The following is a 20,974-nucleotide window of genomic DNA, read 5'->3' on the forward strand; positions in this document are numbered from 1 at the left end:
GCTTCCCTGCTGGTGCAGTGGTTAAGAATCCGCCTGCCACATATATACACTACCAAATGTAAAATAGATAGCTAGTGGGAAGCAGCCACATAGCACAGGGAGATCAGCTCGGTGCTTTGTGACCACCTAGAGGGGTGGGATGGGGAGGGTGGGAGGCAGGGAGATGCAAGAGGGAAGAGATATGGGAACATATTGTATGTGTATAACTGATTCACTTTGTTATAAAGCAGAAGCTAACACACCATTGTAAGGCAATTATACTTCAATAAAGATGTTTAAAAAAAAAAAAAAAAAGAATCCGCCTGCCAATACAGGGGATGTGGGTTGGAGCCCTGGACTGGGAAGATCCCACATGCTGCAGAGCAACTAAGCCCGTGAGCCACAACTACTGAGCCTGTGCTCTAGAGCCCATGAGCCACAACTACTGAGGCTGCGTGCCACAACTACTGAAGCCCACGTGCCTAGAGCCTGTGTTCTGCAACAAGAAAAGCCACTGCAATGAGAAGCCCGCACACCACAATGAAGAGTAGCCCCTGCTCGGCGCAACTAGAGAAAGCCTGCGCTCAGCAACGAAGACCCAACGCAGCCATAAATAAATAAATAAATAAATACATTTATTAAAAAAAAAAAAAGACTGTATGTCAGATATACCATTTATTAGCTTTGTGACTTTGAACAAGTTTCTTTACACCCCTAAGTCTCAGTTCCCTCATCTGAAAATAGGGGTGGTAGTACTATAATGGCTATCTGCCCAGAGTCCCTTCTCCCCTTCCCTTTGGAGAACTATTTCCAGCCCCACCACCTATTCTGTATGGCTTTGATAAAGCTGCCCATCAAACGGGTGGGCATGTAATCCAGGCCAGGCCAACTAAGAGTACCTTAGCCCTCCAACCACAATGTTAGTCCAGAAATGGGCCATGACACAGCAAGGCCAATTGAAGTCCTTTTCTTGAAATATGGAGGCAGTGGGGTTGCCCAGCTGGAATGAAGGAAGCCTGGAGCTACCTGTGCAGTGTCTTCCAATATGTGCAGAATATCTATCTGCAAAAGGAAAGACTGGAGAAATGAGAGAAAGATTCCTGATAACATCTGATTCCCTGGCTCCAGCCAACTAGGTAAAAGGCCTATCCTTCACAATACCCTTTTTTTGCTTAAGCTAGTGTGAGTTGTGTTTTTGCCCTTGGCAATGGGGAAAAGTTCTATTTAAAAGCCATTCACAGAGCTGTTGCAAAATTTAATGAAAAGTAACTAAACTGCCTGGCCATTGCAGGTACTTAATAACTGGGTCCTTGTTGAAGTTGTTACTCCCGTAATCAGAAAATACCACCAAGGAGTGAAAGGAAAGCCAGAAACAAAAACCAAAAGGCACGTAAGTCTAAAACAGCATTCCTGGCTGCAGGTAGCAGTCTGGGGACAAATATGAAGAAAGTGACTCCTCAGGTTAGGAGAGAACCTATGAAGCTCACAGCCATTATGACTTCAAATGAATTTACTGTGAAAGAACTAAGGAATTTCACTTCTTGCACTAGAACTCACAACAGAGTATGACTGACCTCCCAAAGTGTTTGTCTTTTCATAAGATCAGTGTCTCAACATTTATCAAAATGTACAACTATGATTTTTAAACACCTAAAACCAATCTCTAAGTTTTAAGATCTCATAAGACACAACTTAACTTTCATATGGTTCATAATTATTGCTTTAGTCACTGTTGTTTCCTAAGTAGTAACATAAGTTTATCTATTAAACATTTATTACAATTTAAGTATCCTTCAACTAATAAAACAGATGAATTCCTTAAAATTTTATACAGAGACTTATAATATCACTATGTAATGTGAAAAGAAATCACAAAACTGGATTATCCACCCACCCCCACCCCCAATCAATAAGTCAAGTTGAAGAATATTGGAGAAAATGAAGACTTAACTCCATTGCACTCAGAATCCTGACATACCCCACAAACAACCATCCCTCATGTAACAGCTACTATGATATATGCAAGGCATTGTGCCAGCAAAAGCCAGGCTCCACAAAATGTGCTCCATTAGCTGAACTGAATTATTCAGCTACTACAATCTGATGAAATTCATCTTTTTCCCAATACATAGGGGGAGAAAATTAAAGGAATTTTCGCAATTTTAAATGTTACCTATTTTTTTTTCTTAAAACTTTGGACTTCCTTTACCAATTCAACTAGACTCTAATGTGAGGTACCATCTGATTTAGCACATAATCAGACACTTAGCTTTGCTTCTCAGAGGTATTCTGCAAAGAGCCCCTCAATTTCTGTACAAATTTGAAAACCACAATGCTAAGAGATGAGGAATCAAAAATAATATAAGCCAGGGCACATCAACTATCTCAATGAGTTACAACCTAGTTGTAGAGAGTGGATATAGAAATTTTAAAAAATATTAAAAAAATGATGAAAAAGTCAGTCAGCAAGTTCTACAGGCAATCCGTGAAGGGAGTAAGATCACTAAAGAAATTATTGGGTTGGCCAACAGTTCCATTTGGTTTTTTCCATAAGATGGCTCTAGTAGCACTTAGTTGTCTTTAACTTCATTCGAAACAATTTTGTTAGGTTGTATGTGACAGCTGTCGTATCAGCGTACATTTAAAGAAAGACTTATCAAAGTTGGTGAATTTTTGTGTAGCCATTTTAATATTGAAGATGGAAGAAAAAAGAGCACCATTTTCAGCATATTTTGCTTTATTATTCAAGAAGGGTAAAAAGGCAACCGAAATACAAAAGAAGATTTGTGCAACGTATGGAAAAGGTGCTGAGACTGATCAAACGCATCAAAAGTAGTCTGCGAAGTTTTGTGCTGGAGATTTGTCACTGGACGATGCTCCACAGTCAGGTAGACCAGTTGAAGTTGATAGCAATCAAATTGACACATTAATTGAGAACAATCAACATTATACCATGCAGGAGGTAGCCAACAGACTCAAAATATCCAAATCAAGTGTTGAAAAGCATTTGCACCAGCTTGGTTATGTTCATCACTTTGATGTTTGCGTTCCACAAAAGTTAAGTGAAAAAAACTTTCTTGACTGTATTTCTGCATACAATTCTCTACTTAAACATAATGAAAACGTTCTGTTTTGAAAACAAATTGTGATGGGTGATGAAAAGCGGATACTGTACAATAACGTGGAATGGAAGAGATCGTGGGGCAAGGGAAATGAACCGCCACCAACCACACCAAAGGCCAGTCTTCATCCAAAGAAGGTGATGTTGTATATATATATGGTGGAATTGGAAGGGAGTCCTCTATTATGATCTTCTTCTGGAAAACCAAACTATTAATTCCAACAAGTACTGCTCCCAGTTAGACCAACGGTAAGCAGCACTCCACGAAAAGCGTCCGGAATTAGTCAACAGAAAATGCATAACCTTCCATCAGGATAACGCAAGACCGCATGTTTCTTTGATGACCGGGCAAAAACTGTTATGGCTTGGCTGGGACGTTCTGATTCATCCGCTGTAGTCACCAGACGTTGCATCTTCGGATTTCCATTTATTTAGGTGTTTACAAAATTCTCTTAATGGAAAAAATTTCAATACCCTGGAAGACCATAAAAGGCACCTGGAACAGTTCTTTGCTCAAAAAGATAAAAAGTTTTGTGAAGATGGAATTATGAAGTTGCCTGAAAAAGTGACAGAAGGTAGTGGAACAAAAGGGTGAATACGTTGTTCAATAAAGTTCTTGGTGAAAATGAGTCTTTTATTTTTACTTAAAAAACTGAAGGCACTTTTTGGCCAACCCAATAAATAGTAGTAATGAGGCAGAAGGTGATTCAAAAGACACAAGCTATAAGCTGGGCTTTGAAAGAAAGAGACGCATTTAAAAACACGGCTGAGAAAGCAGACTGGTGCCAGCTTCATGCTGTGCTACAACAACTACTGCATATCTGTGAGTTTTATCTGGCAAACTCATGGTGGTTAAAAAAAAGAGGTGTCCTATGAGAATTTTAAATAAGTCAGGTAACACATAAATTCCCAATTTTATATATTTCAGGCTGAATTTATTGTCATATAGCATAAAAACCTCAATAAACTAGAAACCAACTAACAAGACTTCCAATCAATAATAGAAAATATATGAAATCCAGGTTCTTGTCAGGAACTAGAACTGAAAATTCTCTGTTATTCAATCCTTTTTTAAAACTGGTCTACAAAAATACACAAAGAGGCTTTTCTATGTGTGGTTCTGGGGGCCATGTAATCTATTTAATCCTTTAGACATTTCTAAATTGTATTCTTAGATCAGGCTGATTAGACCTCTGCTGATTCACCCCACTCCTAAATTCACTAATAAATTGCTTTTTGCATCATGTTATTTGTTTACACTAAGGAATATTATAAGAAAAATCATAAAAAGCTCATTGTTATGGTTCCTGGAAGAATGCTATCCGAATTCTGTCTCTCTTTATGTATATCAGGTTTCAGTAACATGAAGAGCAACGTTTTTATCCAATGGATACTGTGAATCCTACAAATGATCCATTATCCCCCTTTGTTTTGGTCCCAAGGAAGTTCAGAACAATATTTGTAGCCCTTTTCTAAAAAATGAACAAACTACATAGTTTGCATCTCCAGAAAAAAATGTTACTTCAGTTTATTATTCTATGTTTATTTTTTCGTTCACATGATTCCCTTGCCTGTACTCTTGAATTTTTTTTTTAATTGCCTCACATCCTTTGTGGAATAACATGGGGTGCAAATAAATAATACAAAATCTAGAATTCACAACAATTAAACAGCATTGGGCACTGGAGGGGTGTTAACACTTTACTACATTCTACTCTACTTTTAAGACAATAGGTAGAGGAACAAAAAACATTTGCAAAGAAGTTTTTGTTTTTTTTTTAAAGTCCAGGATATCTGCCAGAATTAATACACATTCAAGCCAATCTTCTGTAATGCTGGTATCTGTCTACAACACTATACGATAACTGAAACTCAGAACACTACACCCAGAGCACTAAAAGAGCCTATTAAATATCAGAATGCTTCAGGCTTTTTCTTCAAAAAATAGAAGTACACTGAGACATCGTTTTAGATATATTTTAACTACCATGACCACCACCACATTTTCTAGTTAAAACTCTGAGAAAACCCAATTAAAGATAATACCTATTATCCCAGGTAATCCAAGTAAATATGGACCTTCTCTAAGGTTCTATTCTGGGCCTCTCTGAAACTCAGTGGGCATTTCTACCCTCACAGTTTCAATTTCTATGTGAATGATTCCAAAATCTCTATCCCACCTCAACTGGACGCCTTGTCATAACCTCAATTAAAATGCTCAAAGTGGAGCTTCACTGTCTTCTTCTTCTCCCTCACCCCATAAGCAACCCTTTCCAAAGATCTCATTCTGTCCAATTCCAATTCCAAGTCATCTTTGTCCCTTCCTTCTATTCATCTCTATCTTATCAGGCTCAACTGTTTCTTCTTCTGAAGCGTCTTTCTGGTTGGCATTTTTTCATTTGCACTTGTATGTTACTAGTTCAGGCCCTAATTATAAGTTGACGCCTCTCCTCTCCTCAGACTTTCCATTTCACCCTCTATTTCACCGTCTCAGCACTGCTTTTTATCAAGTCATTTCCCTCAATCCTGCAGTAGGAGTCTCCTATAACCTATTACATCATCAAAGTGACATCCCTCAACCTGAACTTGCAGGGAAATCCAGGATCTGGCCCCACGCTAAGTATCTCACATTTCCCATAACTATCCCTAAATCACCATTCACTACACCAGGCCAAGCAGGTTAATGAACCTACCATGCTAAGTCACAGTCTTTACTTTTTCCGCCTCTTCTCTACACCTGGAATTGCCCTCCTCTCTGCCTTAGCCAAATCTTACTAATTCTCCAGGACATGGCTCATGTCTCATCTCAGTAATGAAGCCCTCTCCTTAACATCACATATGGACTCTGTTCTTATCTGATTTCCCACTGTATGCACAATCAGTATCAAATTGCTCGAGTTAATTGTTCTCTGTTTCATGTGTATGCTCTCCCACTTGGTCTCATCTATTCCCATGGTTTTAATTATAAACTGTAAGCTGACTTCCAAATCTACATCTCCACACTTGTCCTTCTCTTCACTAAACTTAAGACTTATACATCCAACTGCCTACCTGAAGTCCCCTTTGGATGTTTAATGGACATCTCAGACTTAACAGTCCAACAGAACTCTTGATTTTTACCACTGAAACACATATCCTCCAGTCTTGCTCATTTCAGTCCCATTATCCAAGTAATTACGGACATTCTTTAGGCCAAAATTCTAGAGGTAACTCTGATTATTCTCTTTCCCTCACATTCCACTTCAATCCATTAGGAAGATTTGTTGGTACTGCTCCCAAAATACAGCCCAAATCCAACCCTTTCTCATCCTTACCACTCTTATTCAAGTTATAAGCATTGCCTCTACCTGAACTTCTCTAAGAGTCTCCTAAATGATCTCTCTGCTTCCACTCTTAGAGCTCATTCTTCATATAGCAGCCAGGATGATCTACTCAAACCCAAAATTAGGTTTTATATAACTCTCCAGCTTAAAACTCTCCAATGGCTTCCTATTACATTAAACTCAATCCAAACCCCTTATCGTAGCCTAGAAGGCCCTACGTAACCTGTCCCATTCCTACCTTTCTAACCTCACCTTCCACCACTCTATTAATTGTCCGTATTGCTTCATTGTCTTGGTTTTCTTTCCATCCCTTGATCTGTAGTGAAGGCTTTCTGCACTGGCTATCATCTCTGCCTTGACCTTCATCTACTGCATTCTTAAGACTGCCGTCTTTCACATCTTTTAGGTCTCTGTTCAAATGTAACCCTCTCAGAGAGGCCCTTGACCACCATAAAGTCACTATTCCATTGCCCAGTTTTACTTTCTTTATTTACAATAAATAGTGATGAGCACCATCCCCTCACTAGGATGTAAACTTCTTAAATTCATTGAGGGCAGATATCAGGTATGATTTTTTATATTTCCCATGACCGTTTTCCTGGGCATGTAAGAACACCAATAAATATCTAATATCAATTATAAGATAGAATATCTGTAATCTGCAAAACTATAAAATTTTCTAAAGCCAGACATAAACACAGAGAAACTATAAAAAGGCATGATGAATACTATTTAGTATAAGTTCAGAACCACATGATTCTTGACTTGAAAAGTTCTCCTAAACTAATCAAACACTAATTTCTATTTAGACCACTTAAATTTCATTAAAATGACAACCACTAAGCAAATGATTCTAATGGAGCAAACCGATGTCTTACTTAATGTTATAATGTCCAGTTTTCAGTGTACATCTATCAGGAAGCTGAGCCAGTTTTCTCGAGAGCTTTTTAAAATACTTTCTGCACTCCTGCATGCCTGTGCCTTGTTCATAGTCAGTAGAAGCAGAAAGTGGCAGTCCATCTCTGACACGAATGACTGAGGCAGATAAAATCATAGACATTTCAACTGACAGAGAAGACCTAAAACAAAATGAACAATTTGGGTTAGGCAAGAAATTAAAGCCAAAGCTGATAAACACAGTGCAAAAATGTGTAACTCACTAATAATCAAAGACATACTAATTAAAGCAATGATATACCATACTTTCCTTCACAAATTAGCTGTTAAAAAAAAATACTTCTTTCTGGCATTTCCAGAAGTATATGTGGAAGTACATATTGGAATAAAAACCATTCTCAAAACAATCTGTTGATATTCAACAAGAGTTTTAAAATATTTATGCCCTTTGACCACAATAAATTTATATACATAACCCTATCTTAAAGAAAATAATCAGAATTAGACAAGATTTTAAACAGAAAGACATTTTTCTCATAGAAATAACTGAAAACAACCTAAACATTCAACAATAGGGGGATGGTTAAACAAATTATGGTACACCCCTATGATGGAATATAATGCAACTGAAAGTTGTTTGTTAAAAATAATTTAGTAATGTGGTAAAATGCTTATATGTTAAGTAGAAAAAAAGCAGGATCAAAACTGCATATGTTGTTTTCCATAAAGACACAGAGAAGGAAGAAGGGAGGGATAAATAGAGAAACAGATATTGGAAGGAAACATGACAAAATTAGAATGCTTATCTCCAGGAAACAGTATTATGGGTGATTGCTATCATCTTATAATTTCCTAAATATTTGTAATGTTCCACAATGAGCACATATTACTTTTATAATCAGATATTTAAAATAAATTTTAAAGCTAAAGGAGGTTTTGGATTAACCAAGATGGCGGAGTAGAAGGACGTGCTCTCACTCCCTCTTGCGAGAGCACCAGAATCAAAACTGGCTGCTGGACAATCATTGACAGGAAGAACCTGGACTTCACCAAGGAGGATACCCCACGTCCAAGGACAGAGGAGAAGCCACAGTGAGACGGTAGGAGGGGCGCAATCAGAGTAAAATCAAATCCCATAACTGCTGGGTGGGTGAATCACAGACTGGCGAACACTTATACCACAGACGTCCACCCACTGGAGTGAAGGTTCTGAGCCCCACGTCAGGCTTCCCAACCTGGGGGTCCGGCTACGGGAGAAGGAATTCCTAGAGAATCAGACTTTGAAGCCTAGTGGGAATTGATTGCAGGACTTTGACAGGACTGGGGGAAACAGAGACCCCACTCTTGGAGGGCACACACAAAGTAATGTGTGCATCGGGACCCAGGGGAAGGAGCAGTGACCCTGGGGGAGACTGAACCAGACCTACCTGCTGGTGTTGGGGGGTCTCCTGCAGAGGCGAGTGGTGGCTCTGTTTCACCGTGGGAATAAGGACACTGGCAGCCGAGGTTCTGGGAAGTTCTCCTTGCCGTGAGCCCTCCCAGAGTCTGCCATTAACCCCACCAAAGAGCACGGGTAGGCTCCAGTGTTGGGTTGCCTCAGGCAAAACAACCAACAGGGAGGGAACCCAGCCCCACCCATCAACAGTCAAGTGGATTAAGGTTTTACTGAGCTCTGACCGCCACAGCAACAGGGAGGGAACCCAGCCCCACCCATCAACAGTCAAGTGGATTAAGGTTTTACTGAGCTCTGACCGCCACAGCAACAGTCAGCTCTACCCACCACCAGAGCCTACCATCAAGCCTCTTAGATAGCCTCAACCACCAGAGGGCAGAGAGCAGAAGCAAGAAAAACTACAATCCTGCAGCCTGTGGACCAAAAACCACAGTTACAGAAAGATAGAGAAGATGAAAAGGCAGAGGGCTATATACCAGATGAAGGAACAAGAAAAAACCCCAGAAAAACAACTAAATGAAGTGGAGATAGGCAACCTTCCAGAGAAAGAATTCAGAATAATGATAGTGAAGATGATCCAGGACCTCGGAATAAGAATGGAGGCAAAGATTGAGAAGATGCAAGAAATGATTAACAAAGACCTAGAAGAATTAAAGAACAAACAAACAGAGATGACCAATACAATAACTGAAATGAAAACTACACTAGAAGGAATCAATAGCAGAATAACTGAGGCAGGAGAACGGATAAGTGACCTGGAAGACAGAATGGTGGAATTCACTGCTGCGGAACAGACTAAAGAAAAAAGAATGAAAAGAAATGAAGACAGCCTAAGAGACCTCTGGGACAACATTAAACGCAACAACATTCGCATTATAGGGGTCCCAGAAGGAGAAGAGAGAGAGAAAGGACCAGAGAAAATATTTGAAGAGATTATAGTCGAAAACTTCCCTAACATGGGAAAGGAGATAGCCACCCAAGTCCAGGAAGCGCAGAGAGTCCCATACAGAATAAACCCAAGGAGAAACACGCCGAGACACATAGTAATCAAAGTGGCAAAAATTAAAGACAAAGAAAAATTATTGAAAGCAGCAAGGGAAAAACGACAAATAACATACAAGGGAACTCCCATAAGGTTAACAGCTGATTTCTCAGCAGAAACTCTGCAAGCCAGAAAGGAGTGGCATGATATACTTAAAGTGATGAAAGGGAAGAACCTACAACCAAGATTACTCTACCCGGCAAGGATCTCATTTAGATTTGATGGAGAAATCAAAAGCTTTACAGACAAGCAAAAGCTAAGAGAATTCAGCACCACCAAACCAGCTCTACAACAAATGCTAAAGGAACTTCTCTAAGTGGGAAACACAAAAGAAAAGGACCTACAAAAACAAACCCAAAACAATTAAGAAAATGGTCATAGGAACATACATATCGATAATTACCTTAAACGTGAATGGATTAAACGCTCCAACCAAAAGACATAGACTGGCTGAATGGATACAAAAACAGGACCCATATATATGCTGTCTACAAGAGACCCACTTTAGACCTAGGGACACATACAGACTGAAAGTTAGGGGATGGAAAAAGATATTCCATGCAACTGGAAATCAAAAGAAAGCTGGAGTAGCTATACTCATATCAGATAAAATAGACTTTAAAATAAAGAATGTTACAAGAGACAAGGAAGGACACTACATAATGATCCAGGGATCAATCCAAGAAGAAGATATAACAATTATAAATATATATGCACCCAACATAGGAGCACCTCAATACATAAGGCAACTGCTAACAGCTATAAAAGAGGAAATCGACAGTAACACAATAATAGTGGGGGACTTTAACACTTCACTTACACCAATGGACAGATCATCCAAAATGAAAATAAATAAGGAAACAGAAGCTTTAAATGACACAATAGACCAGATAGATTTAATTGATATATATAGGACATTCCATCCAAAAACAGCAGATTACACATTCTTCTCAAGTGCGCACGGAACATTCTCCAGGATAGATCACATCTTGGGTCACAAATCAAGCCTCAGTAAATTTAAGAAAATTGAAATCATACCAAGCATCTTTTCTGACCACAACGCTATGAGATTAGAAATGAATTACAGGGAAAAAAACGTAAAAAAGACAAACACATGGAGGCTAAACAATACGTTACTAAATAACCAAAAGATCACTGAAGAAATCAAAGAGGAAATAAAAAAATACCTAGAGACAAATGACAATGAAAACACGACGACCCAAAACCTATGGGATGCAGCAAAAGCGGTTCTAAGAGGGAAGTTTATAGCTATACAAGCCTACCTAAAGAAACAAGAAAAATCTCAAGTAAACAATCTAACCTTACACCTAAAGAAACTAGAGAAAGAAGAACAAACAAAACCCAAAGTTAGCAGAAGGAAAGAAATCATAAAGATCAGAGCAGAAATAAATGAGATAGAAACAAAGAAAACAGTAGCAAAGATCAATAAAACTAAAAGTTGGTTCTTTGAGAAGATAAACAAAATTGATAAGCCATTAGCCAGACTCATCAAGAAAAAGAGGGAGAGGACTCAAATCAATAAAATCAGAAATGAAAAAGGAGAAGTTACAACAGACACTGCAGAAATACAAAACATCCTAAGAGACTACTATAAGCAACTTTATGCCAATCAAATGGACAACCTGGAAGAAATGGACAAATTCTTAGAAAGGTATAACCTTCCAAGACTGAATCAGGAAGAAACAGAAAATATGAACAGACCAATCACAAGTAATGAAATTGAAACTGTGATTAAAAATCTTCCAACAAACAAAAGTCCAGGACCAGATGGCTTCACAGGTGAATTCTATCAAACATTTAGAGAAGAGCTAACACCCATCCTTCTCAAACTCTTCCAAAAAATTGCAGAGGAAGGAACACTCCCAAACTCATTCTATGAGGCCACCATCACCCTGATACCAAAACCAGACAAAGACACTACAAAAAAAGAAAATTACAGACCAATATCACTGATGAATATAGATGCAAAAATCCTCAACAAAATACTAGCAAACAGAATCCAACAACACATTAAAAGGATCATACACCACGATAAAGTGGGATTTATCCCAGGGATGCAAGGATTCTTCAATATACGCAAATCAATCAATGTGATACACCATATTAACAAACTGAAGAATAAAAATCATATGATCATCTCAATAGATGCAGAAAAAGCTTTTGACAAAATTCAACACCCATTTATGATAAAAGCTCTCCAGAAAGTGGGCATAGAGGGAACCTACCTCAACATAATAAAGGCCATATATGACAAACCCACAGCAAACATCATTCTCAATGGTGAAAAACTGAAAGCATTTCCTCTAAGATCAGGAACGAGACAAGGATGTCCACTCTCACCACTATTATTCAACATAGTTCTGGAAGTCCTAGCCACGGCAATCAGAGAAGAAAAAGAAATAAAAGGAATACAAATTGGAAAAGAGGAAGTAAAACTGTCACTGTTTGCGGATGACATGATACTACACATAGAGAATCCTAAAACTGCCACCAGAAAACTGCTAGAGCTAATTAATGAATATGGTAAAGTTGCAGGATACAAAATTAATGCACAGAAATCTCTTGCATTCCTATACACTAATGATGAAAAATCTGAAAGAGAAATTATGGAAACACTCCCATTTACCAATGCAACAAAAAGAATAAAATACCTAGGAATAAACCTACCTAGGGAGACAAAAGACCTGTATGCAGAAAACTATAAGACACTGATGAAAGAAATTAAAGATGATACCAACAGATGGAGAGATATACCATGTTCTTGGATTGGAAGAATCAACATTGTGAAAATGAGTATACTACCCAAAGCAATCTACAGATTCAATGCAATCCCTATCAAATTACCAATGGCATTTTTTACGGAGCTAGAACAAATCATCTTAAAATTTGTATGGAGACACAAAAGACCCCGAATAGCCAAAGCAGTCTTGAGGCAAAAAAATGGAGCTGGAGGAATCAGACTCCCTGACTTCAGACTATACTACAAAGCTACAGTAATCAAGACAATATGGTACTGGCACAAAAACAGAAACATAGATCAATGGAACAAGATAGAAAGCCCAGAGATTAACCCACGCACCTATGGTCAACTAATCTATGACAAAGGAGGCAAAGATATACAATGGAGAAAAGACAGTCTCTTCAATAAGTGGTGCTGGGAAAACTGGACAGCTACATGTAAAAGAATGAAATTAGAATACTCCCTAACACCATACACAAAAATAAACTCAAAATGGATTAGAGACCTAAATATAAGACTGGACACTATAAAACTCTTAGAGGAAAACATAGGAAGAACACTCTTTGACATAAATCACAGCAAGATCTTTTTTGATCCACCTCCTAGAGTAATGGAAATAAAAACAAAAATAAACAAGTGGGACCTAATGAAACTTCAAAGCTTTTGCACAGCAAAGGAAACCATAAACAAGACGAAAAGACAACCCTCAGAATGGGAGAAAATATTTGCAAATGAATCAACGGACAAAGGATTAATCTCCAAAATATATAAACAGCTCATTCAGCTCAATATCAAAGAAACAAACACCCCAATCCAAAAATGGGCAGAAGACCTAAATAGACATTTCTCCAAAGAAGACATACAGACGGCCACGAAGCACATGAAAAGCTGCTCAACATCACTAATTATTAGAGAAATGCAAATCAAAACTACAATGAGGTATCACCTCACTCCTGTTAGAATGGGCATCATCAGAAAATCTACAAACAACAAATGCTGGAGAGGGTGTGGAGAAAAGGGAACCCTCTTGCACTGTTGGTGGGAATGTAAATTGATACAGCCACTATGGAGAACAATATGGAGGTTCCTTAAAAAACTAAGTATAGAATTACCATATGACCCAGCAATCCCACTACTGGGCATATACCCAGAGAAAACTGTAATTCAAAAAGACACATGCACCCGAATGTTCATTGCAGCACTATATACAATAGCCAGGTCATGGAAGCAACCTAAATGCCCATCAACAGACGAATGGATAAAGAAGTTGTGGTACATATATACAATGGAATATTACTCAGCCATAAAAAGGAACGAAATTGAGTCATTTGTTGAGACGTGGATGGATCTAGAGACTGTCATACAGAGTGAAGTAAGTCAGAAAGAGAAAAACAAATATCATATATTAATGCATGTATGTGGAACCTAGAAAAATGGTACAGATGAGCCAGTTTGCAGGGCAGAAGTTGAGACACAGATGTAGAGAATGGACATATGGACACCAAGGGGGGAAAACTGCGGTGAGGTGGGGATGGTGGTGTGCTGAATTGGGCGATTGGGATTGACATGTATACACTGATATGTATAAAATTGATGCCTAATAAGAACCTGCAGTATAAAAAAACAAACAAAACAACTAATACTAAACTTTCATTGGGTTATTTGTATAGAAATATGTTAATATAAATGTTTCAGACATTACATGAAATTCCTAAAAATCTTTTATTTGTATTTGTATGGAAATATGTATGGAAATATGTTAATATAAATGTTTCAGACATTACATGAAATTTCTAAAAATCTTATATTTGTATTTGTATGGAAATATGTTAATATAAATGTTTCAGACATTACATGAAATTGCTAAAAATCTTGTATGTTCTGGTATAATGTTATAAGTAATAATCCTAGTTATTACTTTAAAATGTATATCTCAGAAATAACTAATTTTCTTGTCAACTGCATTATTATGAACTTTCATCAAATCTTTTACCGTGGTCATTTTTAAGTCCTTTGTCATTTACAGACAGTTCTGGGTGTACTCTGATGATTTTGCAAATATGTTCCTATAAAAGGGTTTCATCTTCAAGAAATTCATGGAAAAGACTCTGACAAGTACAGGTTTCTGGTAACTGACTGTACTGCTGAACTGAATGAATAAGCATTTTCAGAACTCTGATGAAAAACTGATAAACTCATAAAAGTGCTAACAAAAGATCAAGATGAAAAAAAACAATTAATTACATGGGACTGAGTGAAATGATGAGGATGAGTATAATTTTTGTGACTTTCTGTCTGAATTTAAAAAAAAAAAAAAAAAATCCCACAAGGACTCAGAGGCAAAGAATATACAAATCAATTTTCACTGCAAAGTAAAGGAGCTGTTACAGTGGAGGATTACTGGACTGAATGTCAATATTATGACATAGTATGAGTGTGTTTCATGTTTGGTAATTGCAATCATTGTTGCTTTTGTTGTGGTCATCCATGTACAATGCTTGGTGTCAGTCTATTTATCTCTTGTAAAAATAAAATACAGTGTGTGTGTGTGTGAAAAAAAAAAAAAAAAAAAAAAAAAGCTAAAGGAATACTACTTTTTTTTTTGGTCATGCCATGAGGCACACAGGATCTTCCCCCACCAGGGATCGAAACCGTGCCCCCTGCGTTGGGAGCACGGAGTCTTAACCACTGGACCGCTAGGGAAGTCCTAAAGGAATACTACTTTAAATGTTGTTCTCAATCTTTTTATCAGAAAGCAAATCATAATGACCTTTTTTATTATATTCTAATCATGCTTTACAAAAATAGATAAAAGGACTGCATAGGCCTAGGCAGGTCTGAAAGAAATCAGGTAAATAGTCAAACTTCAATAAAATACACACACACACACACACACACACACACACACACACACACACACAGTGGTCCCCTGTGTAAAAACCATTGGAATTTTGATTAGAAATGCAGATTTCTGGGTCCACCCTCCCCCCAAAAATTCTGATCCATTGACTATGGGGTGGGGCTTGAGAATTTTCCATTTTCAGCAAATTCCCTAAGTAATTACTATGCTTATTATCTAAGGATCATACTTTGAGAAACACTGAATTAAAACATGTTCACAGTCTGAAATTAAGTGATAACTCTTTCCTGCCAGGCAGGAAAGAGCACAATGCCACTAAATACTTCTCCTTCACTAACAGGAGGCACAACTGGTAAAAACTGAAAAATCTGGTAACAATTTCATAGGCTTTTTTCAAGATATTGTATCTCAGAGACTAAATTAATCCTTACCCGCCCAGCTCAGCTAGGTCAATATGATCTCACTCCAAAAATGAAAAACTAAGTTAGTAATATATCAAAAAAATGACAAAGAAAATCAACTGCTACCAATTTTGGAAACCAGTGGTACCTAGTTTTTGTTGCTATGTCAAGTTAAAATCTGAGTGCCCATTCATGATGGTAACTGACTGACATTAAAATCAATCCAAATAATAAAGCTAATGCTTTAAATTTACTTCCCCCTTTTCCTCTTTTCCTCTGAGGAAAAGCTAGGTATTAATATGTCATTACCCTTTAATATTTTTCTCCTCCATTTATTTAAAAGGAAAAAAACCCAGCAGGAATTCAATTAGCCTTTACCATAACGGAACCTTCGAACGAAAGTTCCAACATGACATATCCAAATCATTTTTTTTCCTATTCAACCAGTTTCTTTTTTCTTCTAAAAGCGGTAGCAAAAGAAAGCAGAGATCCCTCAAGGGATAATGTCTATACTATAAATCTCTTTTAAAAATTGTTACCACATTTTTAAATTTATTACACCACAACTGAACATTTAGCCTAAATGCAAGAAATTAGGAAAATGTCTTACTTCATACCCTTACAAATTTATGATTTAAATATAAAACTTTGTCTTTCCAGAAGTACACTGCAACACAATGACCACTCTGGGAATTAACATGAGAGCAGGGTTGTGTCTTATAGTTTCCAAACATCCATATTCTTAGTAGTATTTAAAAGCAGACTGTATTCTTTATGCCTGATCTTTCTAGGATCCCAACAGAAATATTAGGAATAATCTTTATTATAGGGTGCCAACTTTCATGTAATCTTCAAAGTTACTCTTTTTTATGACTTAAAAGACAGAAAGATATGATTCATACTTCCTAAAACATATACTGAAAAAAGAATAACAACCTGGTTAAGTTCCATTCATTTAACAAATATTTACTAAGTACATACTGTATGCCAGGGGCTATTTCAGATATTAGGAATAGATAGTTCCTACCACCGAGACGCATGGGTCCAGAATTAAAGAAATTCAGATGGAAAGAGCAAATGCAACACAAGCTATGTTGCCCACCGCTTTACTAACTGGAAAACTATAGCTAGACAAACTTGCCTTTCAGATATTCCTAATACACACTTTTAGGCTTGTCATGGAAAGCACAACACAGCAGTGATATTCCCTTTCTAAATTCTTGAAAGGTTTTCAGAGAATTGCTTGTATTTATCAGTAGATAGGATTTTTCTGAGGAGAAAAAATTAAATCCCTTCCTTCCAGAGTCATTTAACCTAGCATCCAAACCACTGAACTAACAAAAGAAACTGGGATGACTGTCCAATGAACAATGTGAGGCTTGACTACTTTGTAGACAGACTTCAATCACCTTAGGATAAGCAATCTCTCTTTTATCAACTCAATAAATATATCCCCCTTTTTTTCTTTTTACCTTGAATTCTTAATACAGTTCCTTAAAAAAACAAACACACACTCCAATCTTATCTGGACTGTGGTAGTAGAAAAAGGAATCTGTCAACATCAAGGCCAAGCTAGGGTTAGGATACCCTTAGAGGCTAGGCAAGGTGGTGGCTGGAAAAACCAAGGAAGAGCCAGTAGCAATTGAGGAAAGGAAGAGGTTAAAACACTTGCATGGGAAGATTCCAGAGCAGTAGTAGTTTTATTGGGGCCACAAATACATTTTTAGGCCACTGGTCCATTTTCCCTCACCTTTAACAGAAAAAAATATAACATATGCCTTTAGACAGCAGCAGAAAACTCATAGGGAAATCTGAGTGTTGGCTTATATATTCTTTGCCCAATAGCAACTGCTAGAGGAAAAAGCCCAAAGCAGAATCTAGGTAGGTCTGGGTAAACATTTACGTAAAGGCTGAGGAAAATAAACTTCCACAACACCAAACACCTATAGCAGTGGTTAGCAGCCTTTTAGACCCAAGATAACAAGATGCTGACCTGTCTTCTTCAGAACCTTGTGGGGTGATGACTGTAGGCCCAAGGTTCCAGGAAGGCAATCTCTCAGAAAGTAATAAACAAAACCCAACATATAAGTACATTTTATATCTACTTTCCAGCAAGATGCTTTCATAAATGCCTCTTTTAAGATAAAAAAAATTTCATAATAGGTTAATCACTCATATTTTATTTTAGTCCATTATTTCCCAAACTTCAGTCACCCAAGTACCATTTTCAGAAGTCTTACCATATCTGCATCTCACCTGTACTATTTTTTACCTAATACAGGCCTTTCAATTGATTTATTTTTTTGCCCTATGCTGAGTAATAGTATCTGTGAAATCAGTTTTGAGGTGTTAGGTTCTTCTCCTAATTTAAACATATAAAGAACTTTTGTTTCATTCAAATGTGTGTGTAAATTTTTGGAGAATTTTTTTTTTTTAAGTTCATCTGCTTATCATTCAAATTATATTACCTATCTGATGTTACCAAAGTTTGGGAAACACTACCTTGGTACATACTATTTTATAAAAGTGCTAGCTGAGATCTGGGACTTGGGGAGTTACTTGTGGAGAAAGCTACACTAATTGTGATGCACAGGGTTGGGGCAAGATTGAGTGAAAAGGGAAGGATTTCATAGAGCCACAGGTTAGCAGGAAGGCACTTGGGAGACAGAGCTTGAAAAGAGGGGGAAAGGGTACCAAGAACAACCAGAGTTTATTTTGCAGCTTGGCCTGTGCTCCCCACCTTACCAGCAGCCTTTGGTATTCCTATTACAGGTGCTTGTACTGCACAGTATGTATAAGACCTCGAGTTCCAGAGTAGATTATACCCGCATCTACGAAGAGGGCCTCCAACACATACACAAATACATCAATCATTTGTGTAACACCTCATAGTTCACAAAGAGTGAGGTAGGTAAAACCTCCATCTTACAGAGGAGAAAACTGAGGCGCCCTTTCTCAATGTCCCACTGCTAATATATGACAGTGCTTAAACCTAAGTCTCTTGTATCTCTCCATCACTGTGCTCCTCCTATAACCAACAAGGGGCAAGAACCCAGTGATACAGAAACTATCTAGCTACTCATTTTGAAATAACAATAACAATTTTAAACAACAGCTTATGTTTTCTTTAAGAGGCAGTAGAGTATTATAGATAACAGGATGAACTCTGGAACCAGATTGCCTTGGTTCAAAAACTGGCTCCACCATGTAGTAACTGTGTAAACTTGAGCAAGCTTTGTCTTTTTAAGCTCAATATCCTCATCTGTCAATTGTGGCTACCAACAGTATCTATCTCATAGGGTTATTTTTAAAATGCTAATGGTATCTACCTCATAGGAACACGTAAGGAACCCGAAACATCACCTTGCAGACTGAAAATGCAATATTAAGTGTTTGCTATTATTATTTATTGACTGCTGTCTATTTACCAGACACTTTATACACATTACCTCATTTAAGCCTTCCAATAACCTGTGAGGTAGGTATTATCAGTTCCATTTTACCTTTGAGGAAATTCAAGCCCAGAAAAGTAATTTATTCAATCCCTAAACTACCAAGTGATAGATTTAAAGTCAAGCCTAATTCTAACCACCCTATGAGTCTTGCCTCTCAACATATTCAAGCTTCTTACTCAACTACGTGGACAGGGAGGTCACAGGCACCCCTTTGAAAGGACCTAGGCTCTGTTCACACACCAGTATAAAATATACTTAATTTTTAAGAATCAGTCATACACACATACATACACACAAAGCACTAAACTGATCATGGTTCTCAACACAGGAAATGCCCAGATGTCCCTTAAGTTAGGGCATGTCAGATTCAAATACTGAACTACAACCTTCATACACCAGAAACTGTAGGTACTGTTTAAGGTATTGCTTAATTCCTTATTATCTTAGAATGTGAGCAAATGCCAGTAACCCGAAATGTGATTCAGAGAGTTTCAAAAAGTGGCTGTTCCACCTGTTGGCTGGGATCCCAACATCTCCCGCCTGGTGGCTGACACCGTAACCCTGGGCTTTGCCTTGGCTGAAGAGGCACAGGAGGAACTGGATCTCAAGCTCTCCCACTGCCTCAGGTGGAAGATCCAGGAAACTAAATAGGAGAAAAAGCCAAAGCTGTTTTCACTTTCCGAGAGATTTAAGCCAGCTGGGGCTCAGCCTCCTATTTCGAAACCTTCTTCCACCTGTCGAGCCAATTGCTCAGGTCTCCTTTATGCCACATCGTTCCCAAAGTGCCATTAACAGGGCCTTAAGAGGTTTCCGTGAGCCAACGCGGGCAAAATTCCGGGTTCAATGCTCATTCAACCCCACAAAAGGCAAAGTAACCCTACCTAAAAAATAGGAAGTGCCACGTCAAGCTCTCTGGGCCACCTAAACAGCCTAGGAGGAGCACCGTGTTTCTGACACCTGGGCGCCAGGGAATGCTGCCCCACCGCTGGCAGCCCAGAGCGACTGTCCTCCTCCTCGGGCCCCCTATAACCACCCTATGAGTTGCCCCATATCCGGGCAGGTCAGCCGAAGGGCAACCGCCGTTCGCGCGGCCCACAGACCCCTCAAGTCGTAGGAGACGAAGTCCCCGCAATCCCACCCCTCCAAAGCTCCGCGACTCCGACGACTCCCCGCTCCCGCCCCCCACGCCACGAGCTTAGTTCCCGCCCGGGGTTAGGTAGGTCTGTAGTCCCGAGGGCGAGAGTCGGGGGCCGTGGCGGGGGACGAGAAGAGCGAGGGAAGCGGCCAGCCAGGGGTTCGAACGACGCGGAGAAAGGACAAACGAGGACTGGGAGGGGCCGGTCCGTACCTGTCTAGCCAGAACCCGCCGCTACGAGTGACGCGGCCCGCAGTGCATTGTGGGGCCGGGGAGTGGCCGTTCCGCCGGGCAGCCCCACGTGAGACGTGGCTGGCGCCCGGCGGGATCAAGCCCCGCCCCCGTTCCCTCGGCCCGTCCAGGCCAATCCGGTTCTGGGGGAAAGACACACCAACTCGCCCCCTCCAGGGGAGTTGGCAGTTTTTCCCTCTTGTACGTGAAGAGAGTGCAAAATCCTCGGGTGACAGATTATGCTGTCCCTCACACATAAGGCTGACCTCTCCCGCCTGCCGCCTGTATCTGGAGGCAGTTTCTTACGCGGCCCTAC

At 38.9% G+C, this 20,974-nt stretch overlaps 1 protein-coding gene and 1 long non-coding RNA gene across 9 annotated transcripts in view; both read right to left on the reverse strand.

The window, feature by feature from the left end:
- The window catches only part of SEC22A (SEC22 homolog A, vesicle trafficking protein), a 73,337-nt gene extending 52,623 nt beyond the window's left edge, over positions 1-20,714 (reverse strand). For 2 of the 8 annotated variants that reach the window (XM_082460959.1, XM_082460957.1), the window contains exons 1-2: positions 17,831-20,163; positions 7,302-7,502 (exon numbers count right to left, since the gene is read on the reverse strand). In XM_082460959.1, the coding sequence (XP_082317085.1) occupies positions 7,302-7,502; positions 17,831-17,931 (302 nt within the window). In that variant the 5' untranslated portion in view covers positions 17,932-20,163. The other 6 variants (XM_082460961.1, XM_082460964.1, XM_082460963.1 and 3 more) reach the window with 6 other exon arrangements.
- LOC309660375 lies at positions 15,011-17,824 on the reverse strand. Its single transcript, XR_014263380.1, has 2 exons — positions 15,471-17,824; positions 15,011-15,440 (listed from the first exon to the last, which is right to left on the reverse strand). It is a non-coding gene; the product is annotated as an uncharacterized lncRNA (long non-coding RNA).
- Positions 20,715-20,974: the final 260 nt, after the last annotated feature.

This window comes from Balaenoptera physalus, assembly GCF_965194825.1.
Source record: "Balaenoptera physalus genome assembly, chromosome: 4".
Taxonomy (NCBI): Eukaryota; Metazoa; Chordata; class Mammalia; order Artiodactyla; family Balaenopteridae; genus Balaenoptera; species Balaenoptera physalus.